Raw genomic sequence first — 14,254 nt, forward strand, 5'->3', positions numbered from 1 at the left:
TTAAACAACGTGGTGGAAAGCGGGAAAATTAGGGTTGCATTGGGCTGAAAATAGCAATACGTCAGGGCGCAATTTTGCGCAGGGTGTATGATAGCGCCCAATGTGTTTACATCAGAGTAGTTTCCATTTATACTTTTATTTTCTTATTTTCTAATGTTTTATGTAATATTTTAGCTTTGTTCAAATACACTGAATTTTTATGAAAACTCGTTTGTATTAATTTTAGAGGGGACTAAATTATTAAATATGCACCTCCCAAAAAAAATTTCTTACTCTAATATTTTGTTTTCCAGTACAAATAGCTGATGACCAGGTTAGACAGAATCTGCAGACATTTTTTTTTCATATTTCTGCGCAAAATGTTTTGTAAAATATCTCCAGGCTTATGCATAATGATTTTGGGAGTACAGTAACTAAAAACTAACATGAAATCACTTTTATTTAGGGTGACACGGTGGCTCAGTGGTTAGCACTGTGACCTCACAGCAAGAAGGTCGCTGGTTCGAGTCCCAGCAGGGTCAGTTGGCATTGCTGTGTGGAGTTTGCATGTTCTCCCTGTGTTGGTGTGGGTTTCCTCCGGGTGTTCCTGTTCCCCCACAGTCCAAACACATGTGCTATAGGGGAATTGATGAACTAAATTGTCCATAGTGTATGGGTGTGAATGAGAGTGTATGGGTGTTTACCAATGATCGGTTGCTGCTGGAAGGGCATCCGCTGTGTAAAACATATGCTGAAGTAGTTAGCAGTTCATTCCGCTGTGGCAATCCCTGATGAATAAAGGGACTGATTTGAAGGAAAATTAATGAAGTTTTGTTTAAGGTGTACAATACTAACAAATTTGTTAAACAAAGCAAGTATCTCATATAATATATTTACTAAAAGACAAACTTACTAACTTACTACTTTACAAACTGTATTGTAAATAAATCATAAACATTTGCGTATTACTCAATTATATTTCTGAAACTAATATAAAAGCTGCTAGCATGCTTACTAAGTAAATAAATAGACTCAATGACAGGCTATAAAATCTGTGGAAATCTGCTAATTGAAGTGATAAATACTGCACTAAGTAATTTAAATTTAGGGTTGCACCGTATGTTTTTGGCCACCAAAAAGCCTTCCCTTATATTTATATATATATACTATATATACTGTATAAAAGGAGTTTAATGTTAGTATTATTATTGTTTTTTTCTCAAATATATGATAAATATATATATAAATATATATATATATATATATAAATATATATATATATATATATATATATATATATATATATATATATATATATATATATATATATATATATATATATATATATATATATATATATATATATATATATATATATATATATATTGTTTAGTCTTTTTTTATTTTTGGATTTTAATTCTGTGTGGGCTTAGTAATCTCTTACATATAGTGTTGGGTAAAGTTACTTAGTAAGTAATATATTAGAGTAATATATATTAAGTAATATATTAGAATCTTAAGTCAATTTTTAAATAGTAACAAACTGGTAGTTATTTACTTTTAAAGGAAAGTAATGTGAAGGTATATATTATGTTATTCTTGCTTTTCTATAAGATTAAGACAGGCTTAAGGTTGGAATAAATTACTTTTAATAGTAACTCTATCCAAAACTCCCTACATTCATTCACTATGGCCAATTTAGATAATTCAATACTCCTATAGCGCATGTGTTTGGACTGTGGGGGAAACCGGAGCACCCGGAGGAAACCCACACCAACACGGGGAGAACATGCAAACTCCACACAGAAATGCCAACTGACCCAGTCGGGACTCAAACCAGTGACCTTCTTGCTGTGAGACCACAGTGCTACCCACTGAGCCAACGTGCCACCAAAACTGCCTACAATCTAAACCTATTGTTAAGTGTAGTTTTTTGTAGTCACACAGTGCGGTCAGGAAAGTCATGTGAATGTCAGTAAGTGTGTGTTTTGTATGTTTGTGTTCAGGCATTTTGCGTGTCTGTCCTCGAAGTACATGTGTCCTGGTGTTCCAGCGGTTATGAGCACACTGTTGGCCAACATTAATGCTTATTACGCTCACACAACACAGTCCTCCAACAACGTCTCTGCCTCAGACCGCTTCGCTGCTTCCAACTTTGGGGTGAGTTCAGCTTGCAGTCAGATCATCCACATGTTATATAAACATCAAAATTATTCGCTCTCCTGTCATTTTAATTTTCTTTTTCAAATATTTCACAAACGATGTTGAACAGATTCAGGAATTTCTCACAGTATTTCCTCTAATATTCTTTCTTCTGGAGAAAGTCTTATTTGTTTTATTTCGGCTAGAATAAAAGCAGTTTTTAATGGATTTAAACCCATTTTAAGGTCAATATTATTAGCCCCCTTCAGCAATATTAGTTTTGGATCATCATTGATCTAATAAATAATAATAATAATAATAATAATCCCTTACATTTAAATATGGCTTTTCTGTACACTCTGGGTGTACTCACTATGTACAGTTGCCTTGAACCAGGCCAAAGCATGCTTGTCCCCTCTCCCGTCTCCCCCGACGGCCCGCTCTCACATTGCATTCGGGCCTGGGCATGCTTACATCATCGATGATGCGCTGTTCAGGAAGCGCTCTCGCTCAGCACAGTTGACATTTCTTTAGTTATATTGTTTTAGTCTTTTGATATGCAGTGACGCAGTCAAATGTTTCGCCGAACAGATCGGCCACTTTTGGCGCTCATAAGCAATCATAAAGTCCTCGTGCTGCAGGTATTAGAAGGTTTGCTGAAGGTGCAGCTGTGGTGCAGTGAGGGGTTTGGGTCTTTAATAATCTACAACAGTTTGTGTTCGCTGAACAGTAAGAATGATTAATAAATCCACATGAAACAGTCCTGTAAAAGTCACGCCTCGTCTTCAGTTTCGGGCTCTGGCGCGCTTGCACTCACACTACAAGTTTACCGCGCCAAAGCCTAACTGAGGCACACCTCTTCCAACCAGGCTAGGGCCGGTCAATTGAACCGTGCCTGAACCCGATTTAGAGCACTCACACTTCTCAAACCATCCGGGAAACGGGCCTGGACAGGGTTTGGATAGCATAGTGTGAGTACGCCCTCAAAGCACTTGTACACATTTTTGGGGGCATCCACCACCAGTGTGCAACTTCCACCTGGATGATACGATGGCAGCCATATTGCACCACACACCAGCTGATTGGTGGAGAGGAGACAGAGTGATGAATCTAATTATGATATGGGTAGGGTTAGGAGGCCATGATGGACAGAGTCCAGTGGGCAAATTTGGCCAGGATGCCGGGGTAAACCCGACAAAAAACCCGGGATTTTTAACGACCACAGAGAGTCAGGACCTCGATTTAACATCTCATCTGAAAGACAGCGCTCACTGAGCAGTATACAGTCCCCATTAATATACTGGGGCGTTAGGACTCGCCTGGTCTCGCTAACACTAAATGCAGTCTTGGTTAAAAAATAAAAATAAAAAGATACGTATATTTCTACATTTTACATTTTGCCATTTTTTTCCTCCACAGAAAGAGCGGTTTGTGAAACTGTTGGACCAACTGCACAACTCTCTGAGGATTGACCTCTCTATGTACAGGGTATATCCACATATTCTTCCTCTTCATATTTGTATATATATATATATATATATATAAATATGCATTTGTGTATGGAACAAAAATGAAAAGTGGTTTTCAGACATGAAAATGAAAGAGTAACACAATTTAAAAGGTTTTCCAGTACATTAGGATAAATAAATAAATAGAATAAATAAAATATTAGCTATTATACACAAAAATATCCGTAAATTAGCAGTTTTCTGTATTTTGTGATTCTTGTTTTTATTTTTTCCCTTTTATTTTTGTTTTTGAATTGCATTATGGGAGCTTGATCATTCCTCCAACAATGTTTAACCTTGAAAAGCATAAAAATTGACATGTGTAATAGTTTGCAGTGCTAAATTGTCTGTGTTTGTGTTGTATATTATGCTACAAATACGTTGTATTAAACTGCAGCACATTTTCTGTTATCTTACAGACTTATTTCTCTAGATATTATTTTAAATACATTATATTGTTTCAAATGACTAAAATGTCAGTAAAAGTCACTTTGTTACACTGTAGAGTTGATTTTTTAACATTAGAAGTGGACAGAGCAGAGATCAACATCCCATAATACACCTCACATCCCCAATTAAACACTTGTGAATCACTAAATACAGAAAGTGTTCATTAATCGATATTTTTACAGTGTACAACTATACATTTTCTTATTATATTCAGAGGACAACTACTGAAATATCAACAAAGTGTAACAAAAGTTTTTTGTCTGCCATATTTACAACAAGAATCATTTGGCGACATATTAAAAGACTCTATTTATGATCAGAGTTTGACTCCCAAAATACTCATTAATCATCATCTGACATATGTGTTTCAGAATAATTTTCCGGCCAGCAGTCCTGAGCGGCTCCAGGATCTGAAATCCACCGTGGATCTTCTGACCAGCATCACTTTCTTCAGGATGAAGGTTTGTTCTTTGTTTTGTTCTGAAATGATTCATTTGATTCTATATAATTCATTTGACTCATTTGTGCTGTGTGAGTATCAACACAGGCTCAGTGTGAAAACGTACCCCCGTATACATTTCTGGAGAGCGCGAATTATGTAGCCAGAGGTACTTATGGCTGTATTTAGTCTTTAAAGTGAACGCTTTCAACATTTGATATGTTATCTTTATTCTATTGTAAATAAAATATAAGTTTATTAGATTTGTAAATTATTGCATTCATTTTTTATTCACAATTTATACAGTGTCCTGACTTTTTTGGAATCGGGTTTATAAACTGTAAAAGGATTATAAAGCACAACAGGTAACACTTTCCAATAAAATCTCATTAGTAAATGTTGATTAATGCAATAAAATCAACAATGAGAGTCAGATAAATTATTAGTACACAAAAACAGCAGAATTATTTCATGAATTAACTCTATTATGACTTGTGATGAGATTATGACTACAATTATGGTCCCTATATTCAAAAGAATTATCAATTAATATTTCAGATTTGTAGTAGACAGATAAATTTGTAAACGGTTAAGCTAATTGACCAATGCTGTAATGAACACCACTGCAAAATTCATCTAAAACTCCACATCTATAATCCTCTTAGTCTATGCTGACATTATCTTCAGCAGCTCAAACACTCTAATGGCTAATGGACAGACGGCTGCTGTTTATGCTAATGAGGGAGAGATGGGCAGTAGTGGGCGGGGCATTCCCCCTCTGATGACACGTACAGCAGGAGAATGTCAATCAAAGTGTTTCTGCAGACTGTTTATATCAAGTCTGATTAGAACAAACACAAATAATAAATGTTTACCATTAGAGGCTGGTTGTATTCACATACTGCTGACTGTGTTTAAATCCATTATAAAGGTTATTTTTGCATAATAAGTGCTCTTTAAATCCTCTAATCCTTTAAATCCTGTGTGTGTTTTCAGGTTCAGGAGCTGCAGAGTCCTCCGAGAGCGAGTCAGGTTGTGAAAGACTGTGTTAAAGCCTGTCTGAACTCCACATATGAGTACATCTTTAATAACTGCCACGAGCTCTATAGCCGAGAGTATCAGAATGACCCTGTGAGTACATCTTTGTGTGTGTGTGTGTGTGTGTGTGTGTGTGTGTGTGTGTGTGTGTGTGTGTGTGCGTGTGTGCGTGTGTGCGTGTGTGCGTGTGTGTGTGTGTGTGTGTGTGTGTGTGTTAAACACTACTAATCTTGGGGAAAACCATACATAAGTGTCAGTTTTTTGAGGTTTGTGTATCACATTAAAGCACTTCATCACTTCCGCCTGTTATGGGAAGCAGACGGACAAGGAAGGTGAGTGAATTATTAACAATGTTTATTTGTAACACATGAGCACATCAGGAGAACGGAGGAGAAGTGAGTGGAGTCCGGTTGTGCGGATGATCCTTGGTGGCAGGCTGGATGACTGATACTGAGGGAGACCGAATGCACACACCAGAGGGCTTGCGGGGAAGACAGACTGATGACAAACACAAGGCAGACAGGACACCGGGAACACTGGACAAACTAGGAGAGACAGAGAGCAGATAAGTACAATATACTGAGATAGAGTGTTAGTGATTACCAGGAGGTGTTCACTCAGAGTCCGCTTCGTAGGAACGAGACCGGACACTGAGTGAAGTGAGGTGTGTGCTTATATAGTGACTAAGTGATTGGGTGCAGCTGTGTGTGGTTAATACTCAGGTGATGGTGATCTTTGCGTGATGCTGGTGGAAGAGCCTGGCCAATCCATTACCCCCTGGCCAATCCAATGACATTACCCCCCTCCCCAGGGCCCGCTCCTGAGGGCCTATACCTCCGACGCCGTGGTGGTCTACCACGTCCACGAGGTGCTGGAAACTCGGGGTGATTGGAGTGGAACTCTTCCATAAGTGCAGGATCTAATATATCTGATCTGGGGACCCAAGATCTCTCCTCCGGACCGTATCCCTCCCAGTCGACAAGATATTCCAGCTGACCACCACGACGTCGGGACCGTAGAAGGTCCTTGATCTTGTAAATGGATCCGACTTCCGACATCAGTGGGGGAGGAGGTTCCTCTTCATGGCCAGGCTCTGTGGAAGGAATCAGAGGGTCGTGAAAGGGTTTGAGGAGTGAAACATGGAATGTGGGGTGGATCCTATATTGTGGTGGTAACTGTAACTTAAACGTGACGGGGTTGACCTGCTCCAGGATGGTGAAGGGACCAACAAATCTGGGACTAAGTTTTCGGGAGGGCAGTCGCAAGCGGATGTCTCTGGTGGAGAGCCAAACTTTCTGCCCCGGCGCATAGCTTGGACCTGGGATCCTCCTCTTGTCGGAGACCTCCTTGGCTCTGCGAACTGCCCTCTGGAGATGGTGATGAGCATCGTCCCAGACCCTCTCGCTCTCCCGGAACCAGTAATCCACTGCGGGGACATCAGAAGGTTCGCCATCCCAGGGAAAGAGTGGAGGTTGGAAGCCCAGAATACACTGGAATGGCGTAAGTCCGGTGGTAGGTTGCCGCAGGGAATTCTGGGCGTATTCCGCCCAGCCCAGAAACTGGCTCCAGGAGTTTTGATGACCGTGACAGAATGTTCTGAGGAACCGCCCCACTTCTTGGATTTTCCTCTCTGTCTGGCCGTTGGTCTGTGGATGATAGCCAGACGAGAGGCTGACGGTCACACCTAGGAGTCTGAAGAAGGCTTTCCATAGTCTGGAGATGAACTGGGGTCCTCTGTCCGAGACTATGTCCTCAGGTAATCCAAAGCATCGGAAGACATGGTTGAATAGGGTTTCAGCGGTTTCCAGGGCTGTGGGCAGACCCTTCAAGGGAATCAGACGGCAGAATTTGGAAAATCGATCGACAATGACTAAAATGCAGGTATTACCTTCAGATGATGGGAGATCTGTCATGAAGTCAACTCCTAGGTGTGACCAGGGGCGGTTTGGGATGGGCAAGGGATGGAGTTTACCTGCAGGTAGATGGCGAGGACTCTTCGACATAGCGCACTCTCTACAGCCTTGAACGTATCTCCTCACATCCCTCGCCATGTGCGGCCACCAAAAGCGTTGGGATAGCAGCGAGAGGGTGTTGTTGGTCCCGGGATGTCCTGTGCCCAAAGATGTATGGGTGGAATGGATCAGATCTACCCGTTGGTTTTCAGGAATGAAGCGATGATTGGGGGGACAGCCCGGCGGAGTCCTGGATTCGGGAGTGGCGACGACTGTAGGAGCGGACCAGGTGATGGGACAGACCGTGATCTGTTCTGGGAGGATTCTGGCTGGGGTCTCCATGATTTCCGGCTGATCATAAATACGGGAAAGTGCGTCCGCTCGGATGTTCTTTGACCCAGGTCGGTAAGATATTGAGAATTGGAATCGGGAGAAGAACAGGGACCATCGGGCCTGACGAGGACAGAGTCTTTTGGCTTCTTTGAGGTACTGGAGATTCTTATGGTCTGTAATCACCTGGAAAGGATGTTTAGCTCCCTCCAGCCAGTGTCGCCATTCTTCCAGGGCAAGCTTGATAGCTAATAGCTCCCGATTTCCGATGTCATAGTTTCTCTCCGCCGGGCTGAGCTTCCTAGAGAAATAGGCGCATGGATGGAGTAATGCTGGTGTACCTTGATGTTGTGACAGGATGGCTCCAACTCCAGTTGTCGAGGCATCTACCTCGACCACGAACGGGATTTCAGGATTTGGGTGAGTCAGGAGTGGAGCTTGAGTGAATGATTGTTTGAGGGTTTGGAAGGCTGCATCGGCTTCGGGAGGCCAGGAGAGTTTCTTGGGGTGATTTTTGAGTAGGTTGGTCAGCGGAGCGGTAATGAGACTGTAGTTGTGGATGAATCGTCTATAGAAATTGGCAAACCCTAGAAATCGTTGGAGTTCTTTAATAGTTGTTGGTTGTGGCCAGGAGACAACGGCAGTGACCTTCCCCTCGTCCATGCGAACCCCTTTCTGATCAATAATGTACCCCAAGAACTGAACAGATGGTAGGTGGAAGGAGCATTTTTCAGCCTTGAGGTACAATTGATGGTCTCTGAGGGTTTGTAGGACCTCCGCAACGTGGTGGCGGTGTTCGGCCTCACTCCGGGAGTAAATCAGGATGTCATCAATGTAGACTATGACGGAGATATGGAGGAACTCCCGGAGGACTTCGTGAATGAAGTTCTGGAATACGGAGGGGGCGTTGACCAGACCATAGGGCATGACCAGGTATTCGTAGTGCCCTGTAGGGGTCACAAACGCCGTCTTCCACTCGTCCCCCTCACGTATTCTGACCAGATTGTAGGCGCTGCGGAGGTCCAACTTCGTGAATATCTTGGCGGATCGGAGTTGTTCCAGGGCCGCAGGGACGAGAGGAAGGGGATACCGGAACTTAATTGTTCCTTGATTCAGAACTCGGTAATCGATGCAAGGACGCAGCCCTCCATCCTTCTTGGCCACAAAGAAAAAGCTTGAGGCAGCGGGTGACGTGGACTGGCGGATATACCCCTGACTCAGTGCTTCCTGAATATACTCCTCCATGGCCTTAGTTTCCGGAAGGGACAACGGGTAGATCCTACCTTTGGGCATAGGAGCGTCTGGCAGCAGGTCTATGGCGCAGTCCCATGGCCGATGTGGAGGTAGCTGGGAAGCTCTCTTGGGGCAAAAAAACGTCTTCATATGTGGAGTAGATCTTCGGGATTTGAATGGATTGTTTATTGACTGGACTTTCGACAGACGTGACATAGATGGTAAGTGGTTTCTGAAGTTGAACAGGTAGGTCGGGAAAACATCTGGTTTTGCAGTCTTCACCCCATTTCTTTATTTCTCCTGTGCCCCAAGAGAGGATGGGATCATGCTTCACCAGCCACGGGCGCCCTAGAATGATGTCCATGGATGCACCCTCCAGAACCAGAAATTGGATCTCCTCCTTGTGGAGCAATCCCACTTGGAGATAGATAGGTTCACATTTGCGATGGATACGTGCCTGGGAACGGATTGCGTTGGTTATGGGTTGGATCTGGTAGACGTGCGTCGAGGCTTCGGTGTTAAGATGGAGCTGGCGACAGAGGGCGTACGAGATGAAATTTCCAGCTGACCCGGAGTCGATGAGGGCCGTGACTGAAACAGATACAGAAGGGGTAGTTAACTGGACATTGGTGGTGAGAGGATGCATTTTTTCAATGGGGGAACTGAATACACTCACCAAGGGACGTGCTGGACGAATGGGACAGTCCAGCCTGACATGTCCTTCGGCACCACAGTACATACATAGACCCCGGGTCAGCCTCCTCTGTCGCTCAGTGATGGTGAGTCTACCAGATTCCACGATCATTGGTTCAGGTTCTGGAGGGACTGCTGGCTCTGGCGAACGGAGGAGTGCTTGGGGAACAGGTGGAAGATCGTGCTGGTATACCCTCAGACGATCGGAACAGCGGAGGGATAGTTGGATGAATTTCTCCAACCCCAAGGTATCGTCGAGGGCTGCTAGCTGTAGTCGGAGGCTGGGCTCCAGTCCGAGCCGGTAGGTGGTGAGGAGAGATCGCTCATTCCATCCGCTAGCAGCAGCCAGAGTACGGAACCGGAGCGCATAATCCTGAGTGGACATGGCTCCCTGTTTGAGATGGTATAACTGTTCTCCAGCTGCTACTTCTGCATCTGCGCGACCAAAAACCTCCTTAAAGTACTTGGTGAAAGCTTGAATGGAGCTGGTTACCGGCCCAGACTGTTGCCAAATGGTTTCTGCCCACCGAAGAGCCGATCCAGAGAGAAGGGAGATGATGAATGCGATTTTGGACCGATCTGTGGGATATAACTCAGGTTGCATGGTGAATATGAGAGAACATTGCAAAAGAAATCCATTGCACTCCTCCGCCCCGCCAGAGTAGGGCGCTGGTCGAGCCATGGGACTGGATGAGTGGGTGGACGGTGAAGAAGTGCTCGGTGCTGGTGGTGCTTCGGGAAGTGGAGTAGATGGTAATAAAACTCTCTTCAATGAGTCCACCAACTCTTGAATGGGATCGTGAGTGCTCATGCTGTTGATTGTAGAGGTCCGGTCTTCTGTTATGGGAAGCAGACGGACAAGGAAGGTGAGTGAATTATTAACAATGTTTATTTGTAACACATGAGCACATCAGGAGAACGGAGGAGAAGTGAGTGGAGTCCGGTTGTGCGGATGATCCTTGGTGGCAGGCTGGATGACTGATACTGAGGGAGACCGAATGCACACACCAGAGGGCTTGCGGGGAAGACAGACTGATGACAAACACAAGGCAGACAGGACACCGGGAACACTGGACAAACTAGGAGAGACAGAGAGCAGATAAGTACAATATACTGAGATAGAGTGTTAGTGATTACCAGGAGGTGTTCACTCAGAGTCCGCTTCGTAGGAACGAGACCGGACACTGAGTGAAGTGAGGTGTGTGCTTATATAGTGACTAAGTGATTGGGTGCAGCTGTGTGTGGTTAATACTCAGGTGATGGTGATCTTTGCGTGATGCTGGTGGAAGAGCCTGGCCAATCCGTGACACCGCCTAAATGAAGCAACAATTTTTCTTTCCGTCACCTCATATTGATCAAATATTCTGACCAATCAAATGCTCTTCTGACATCCCCCGCCTCATTCTTCTCATTGGCTGTCCATTTGATGTGCTTGAGCTCAACCTCTCTCACTGGCAGAGCTATTGACACGCTATTGGCTGTTTTTTTTTAAGGAGGAGCTACTCTATGCCCGGCCCTCTCTTCATGTTTCGGTTAAGATTACATCAAACATCAAATAAAAATTGCACATTTCAAAGCACTTCATGGACCTTTAATGTTATAAACATAATAATTTCTAATAACAGTCACAGGCTTTAAAAACACATGCAGACAGGGCCGGATTAAGAACACATTGGGCCCTGGGGCTATAGCAAATCCAAGGGCCCCCCTTATACATTTTTTTACCTTACAAAATTTTTTTAAAAAATAAATATATATAAATAGGCGACACAGTGGTGCAGTAGGTAGTGCTGTCACCTCACAGCAAAAAGGTTGCTGATTTGAGCCTCGGCTGGGTCAGTTGGCATTTCTGTGTGGAGTTTGCATGTTCTCCCTACGTTTGTGTGGGTTTCCTCCGGGTGCTCCGGTTTCCCCCACAGTCCAAACACATGCGGTACAGGTGAATTGGGAGGGCTAAATTGTCTGTAGTGTATGAGTGTCAGTGAATGTGTGTGGATGTTTCCCAGAGATGGGTTGCGGCCGGAAGGGCATCCGCTGCGTAAAAAAGCTGGATAAGTTTGGCGGGGATAATAAAGGGACTAAGTCGAAAAGAAAATGAATGAGTGAATATATATATTCATACATTCATTTTCTTTTCAGCTTAGTCCCTTTATTATTCCTTTATTATATATATATATATATATATATATATATATATATATATATATATATATATATATAGGTGAAGTCAGAATTATTAGCCCCCCTGAATTATTATCCCCCTGTTTATTTTTTTTCCTCAAATTCTGTTTAAGGGAGAGCAGATTTCTTCAACACATTTCTAATCATAATAGTGTTAATAACTCATCTCTAATAACTGATTTATTTTCTCTTTGTCATGATGACAGTAAATAATATTAGACTAGATATTCTTCAAGACACTTCTATACAGCTTAAAGTGACATTTAAAGGCTTAACTAGGTTAATTAGGTTAACTAGGCAGGTTAGAGTAATCAGGCAAGTTATTGTATAATGATGGTTTGTTCTGAAGACAGTCGAGGAAAAAAAATTTGCCTAAAGGGGCTAATAATATTGACCTTAAAATGGTTCCTAAAAAGTTAAAAACTGCTTTTATTCTAGCTGAAATTAAACAAATAAGACTTTCCCCAGAAGAAAAAATATTATCAGACATACTGTGAACATTTCTTTGCTCTGTTAAACATAATTTGGGAAATATTTAACAAAGAAAAACAGAATCAAAGGGGGGCGAATAATTCTGACTTCAACTGTGTGTATATATATATATATATGTATGTATATATATTTGTTGTTGTTGTTTTTATTATTATTTACTAATTAATTTCCCAGTGATGGGTTGTGGCTGGAAGGACATTCGCTGCGTAAAACATGTGCTGGATAAGTTGGCGGTTCATTCCACTGTGGCGACCCCAGATTAATAACGTGAATAAGCCGAAAAAAAATGAATGAATGAATTAACTAATTAATATCATTATCTAATTTTACACTATTTGATTTATATTTGAGTATTATATATTTTTTCCATTTTATTAAAATAGGCCTGCAGGTTTACAAAGTTAAGTAAAGACATAATATGAACTTTAAAGTTCAAACAGGCTGCAAAAATCAGCAAAACAAACAAAAAAAACATTAGCAATACTTCCTAAATTAGTGCTTTATAATGAATACTTTAAATAGGGGTTTACCTTTATAAAGGCTCTTTAGAACTTTAGCTGACCATAAATTCCTAATGCTATAATATCTTTAATATCCATGCTTATAATATCCAAAATAGCTTATTGTGCACTTCTGAGGTACAGAAGGCTAGCATCCTTATTTAATTTATTTATTTATTTATATAGTTTTTGCATCAGATATATTGTCTAATGAAAGCCAGCGCTAATATTTCATTGCTCCTTATTATTTCTGTCGTTTCATAAAAAGGGCAAAGTAAACATTCATAAAAAAGTTTGCTTTCTAACTGGTTCAGCTAGACTTACCGTAAAGCAGAACTGAGTGTATTTACTTGAGATAGATACTCCGCAACGATGGATATTTTGATAACTGCTTGCGTAGGCTATTAGTTTGCACACTGTCTTGGTTATATTGTGTGAGGATTATAAGGATTATAAGGTTATAAGGATTGTGCGGGCGCGCGCCGGTTTGAGTCCATTTGTATCCGCCGCACAGCCGAGACAGCGCTTGAGTTATGAGTCCATTCAGCATGATTTCGCCTATCCCAGATTCTGTTACTACATGTACAAGTGTATCAATGATGAAGACTGTTTGAAGCTTATTTTTAAGAATCTTTTTTTATTTAAGCTTGATTAGCCTATCTTTTACTGGATGGTTCTAGTAGTAGTGCCGAAATAAGGGACTGTCCTGGCAAAATTGAGACATCTGATCACCCTTATGAGTGATGAAAACAGGACTATTCAATATTCTGAGTGGGCTACAGCCACGCTGAGCTCCAGTATAGCACCGGCTTGAACAACAGCGAACTGAAAGGAATACTTCACATTATTGATAGGAGGAAGCAAAGAGGCCAATCAGCCAATCAAGGGGCCCCTTCTTCTGTGGGCCCTGGGGCTTCAGCCCCACCTAGCCCTTATGTTAATCCGGCCCTGCATGCAGAAGAACTTTTTAGTAACTTTCCGGGTAAGCTTTGCTATGACTCCACATATCATGTATGTTTTAATCTGTGACTCCTGGTCAAATATAATCCTGACTCAACATTGCAGGTCCAGTGATGTGACTATTCAGACCCCCTTAAATTTTCCACTCTATGTTATATTGCTAAAATCATTTTCATTCATCAAGTTTATTTTTGTCCTCATTAATGTCCACACAGCACCGCATATTGACAGAAAAACACAGAATTGTTGACATTTTTGCAGATTTATCAAACAGAAAAACTGAAATATCACATGGTCTTGAGTATTCAGAGCCTTTGCTCAGTATTTAGTAGAAGCAAATGAGTCTTTGGGATGGAT

The 14,254-nt window shown here is 42.0% G+C and overlaps 1 protein-coding gene across 1 annotated transcript in view; it reads left to right on the top strand.

Annotated features, from left to right (window-relative positions):
* LOC130238868 (protein unc-13 homolog A-like) overlaps positions 1-14,254 on the top strand; it is a 69,745-nt gene that overhangs the window by 10,696 nt on the left and 44,795 nt on the right. The window contains exons 9-12 of the mRNA XM_056469989.1: positions 1,986-2,139; positions 3,541-3,609; positions 4,451-4,540; positions 5,515-5,667. Of these exons, the coding sequence (XP_056325964.1) occupies positions 1,986-2,139; positions 3,541-3,609; positions 4,451-4,540; positions 5,515-5,667 (466 nt within the window). The remainder of the gene's footprint in view (positions 1-1,985; positions 2,140-3,540; positions 3,610-4,450; positions 4,541-5,514; positions 5,668-14,254) is intronic.

The sequence above is a fragment of the Danio aesculapii genome, chromosome 2 (genome assembly GCF_903798145.1).
Source record: "Danio aesculapii chromosome 2, fDanAes4.1, whole genome shotgun sequence".
Lineage (NCBI taxonomy): Eukaryota > Metazoa > Chordata > Actinopteri > Cypriniformes > Danionidae > Danio > Danio aesculapii.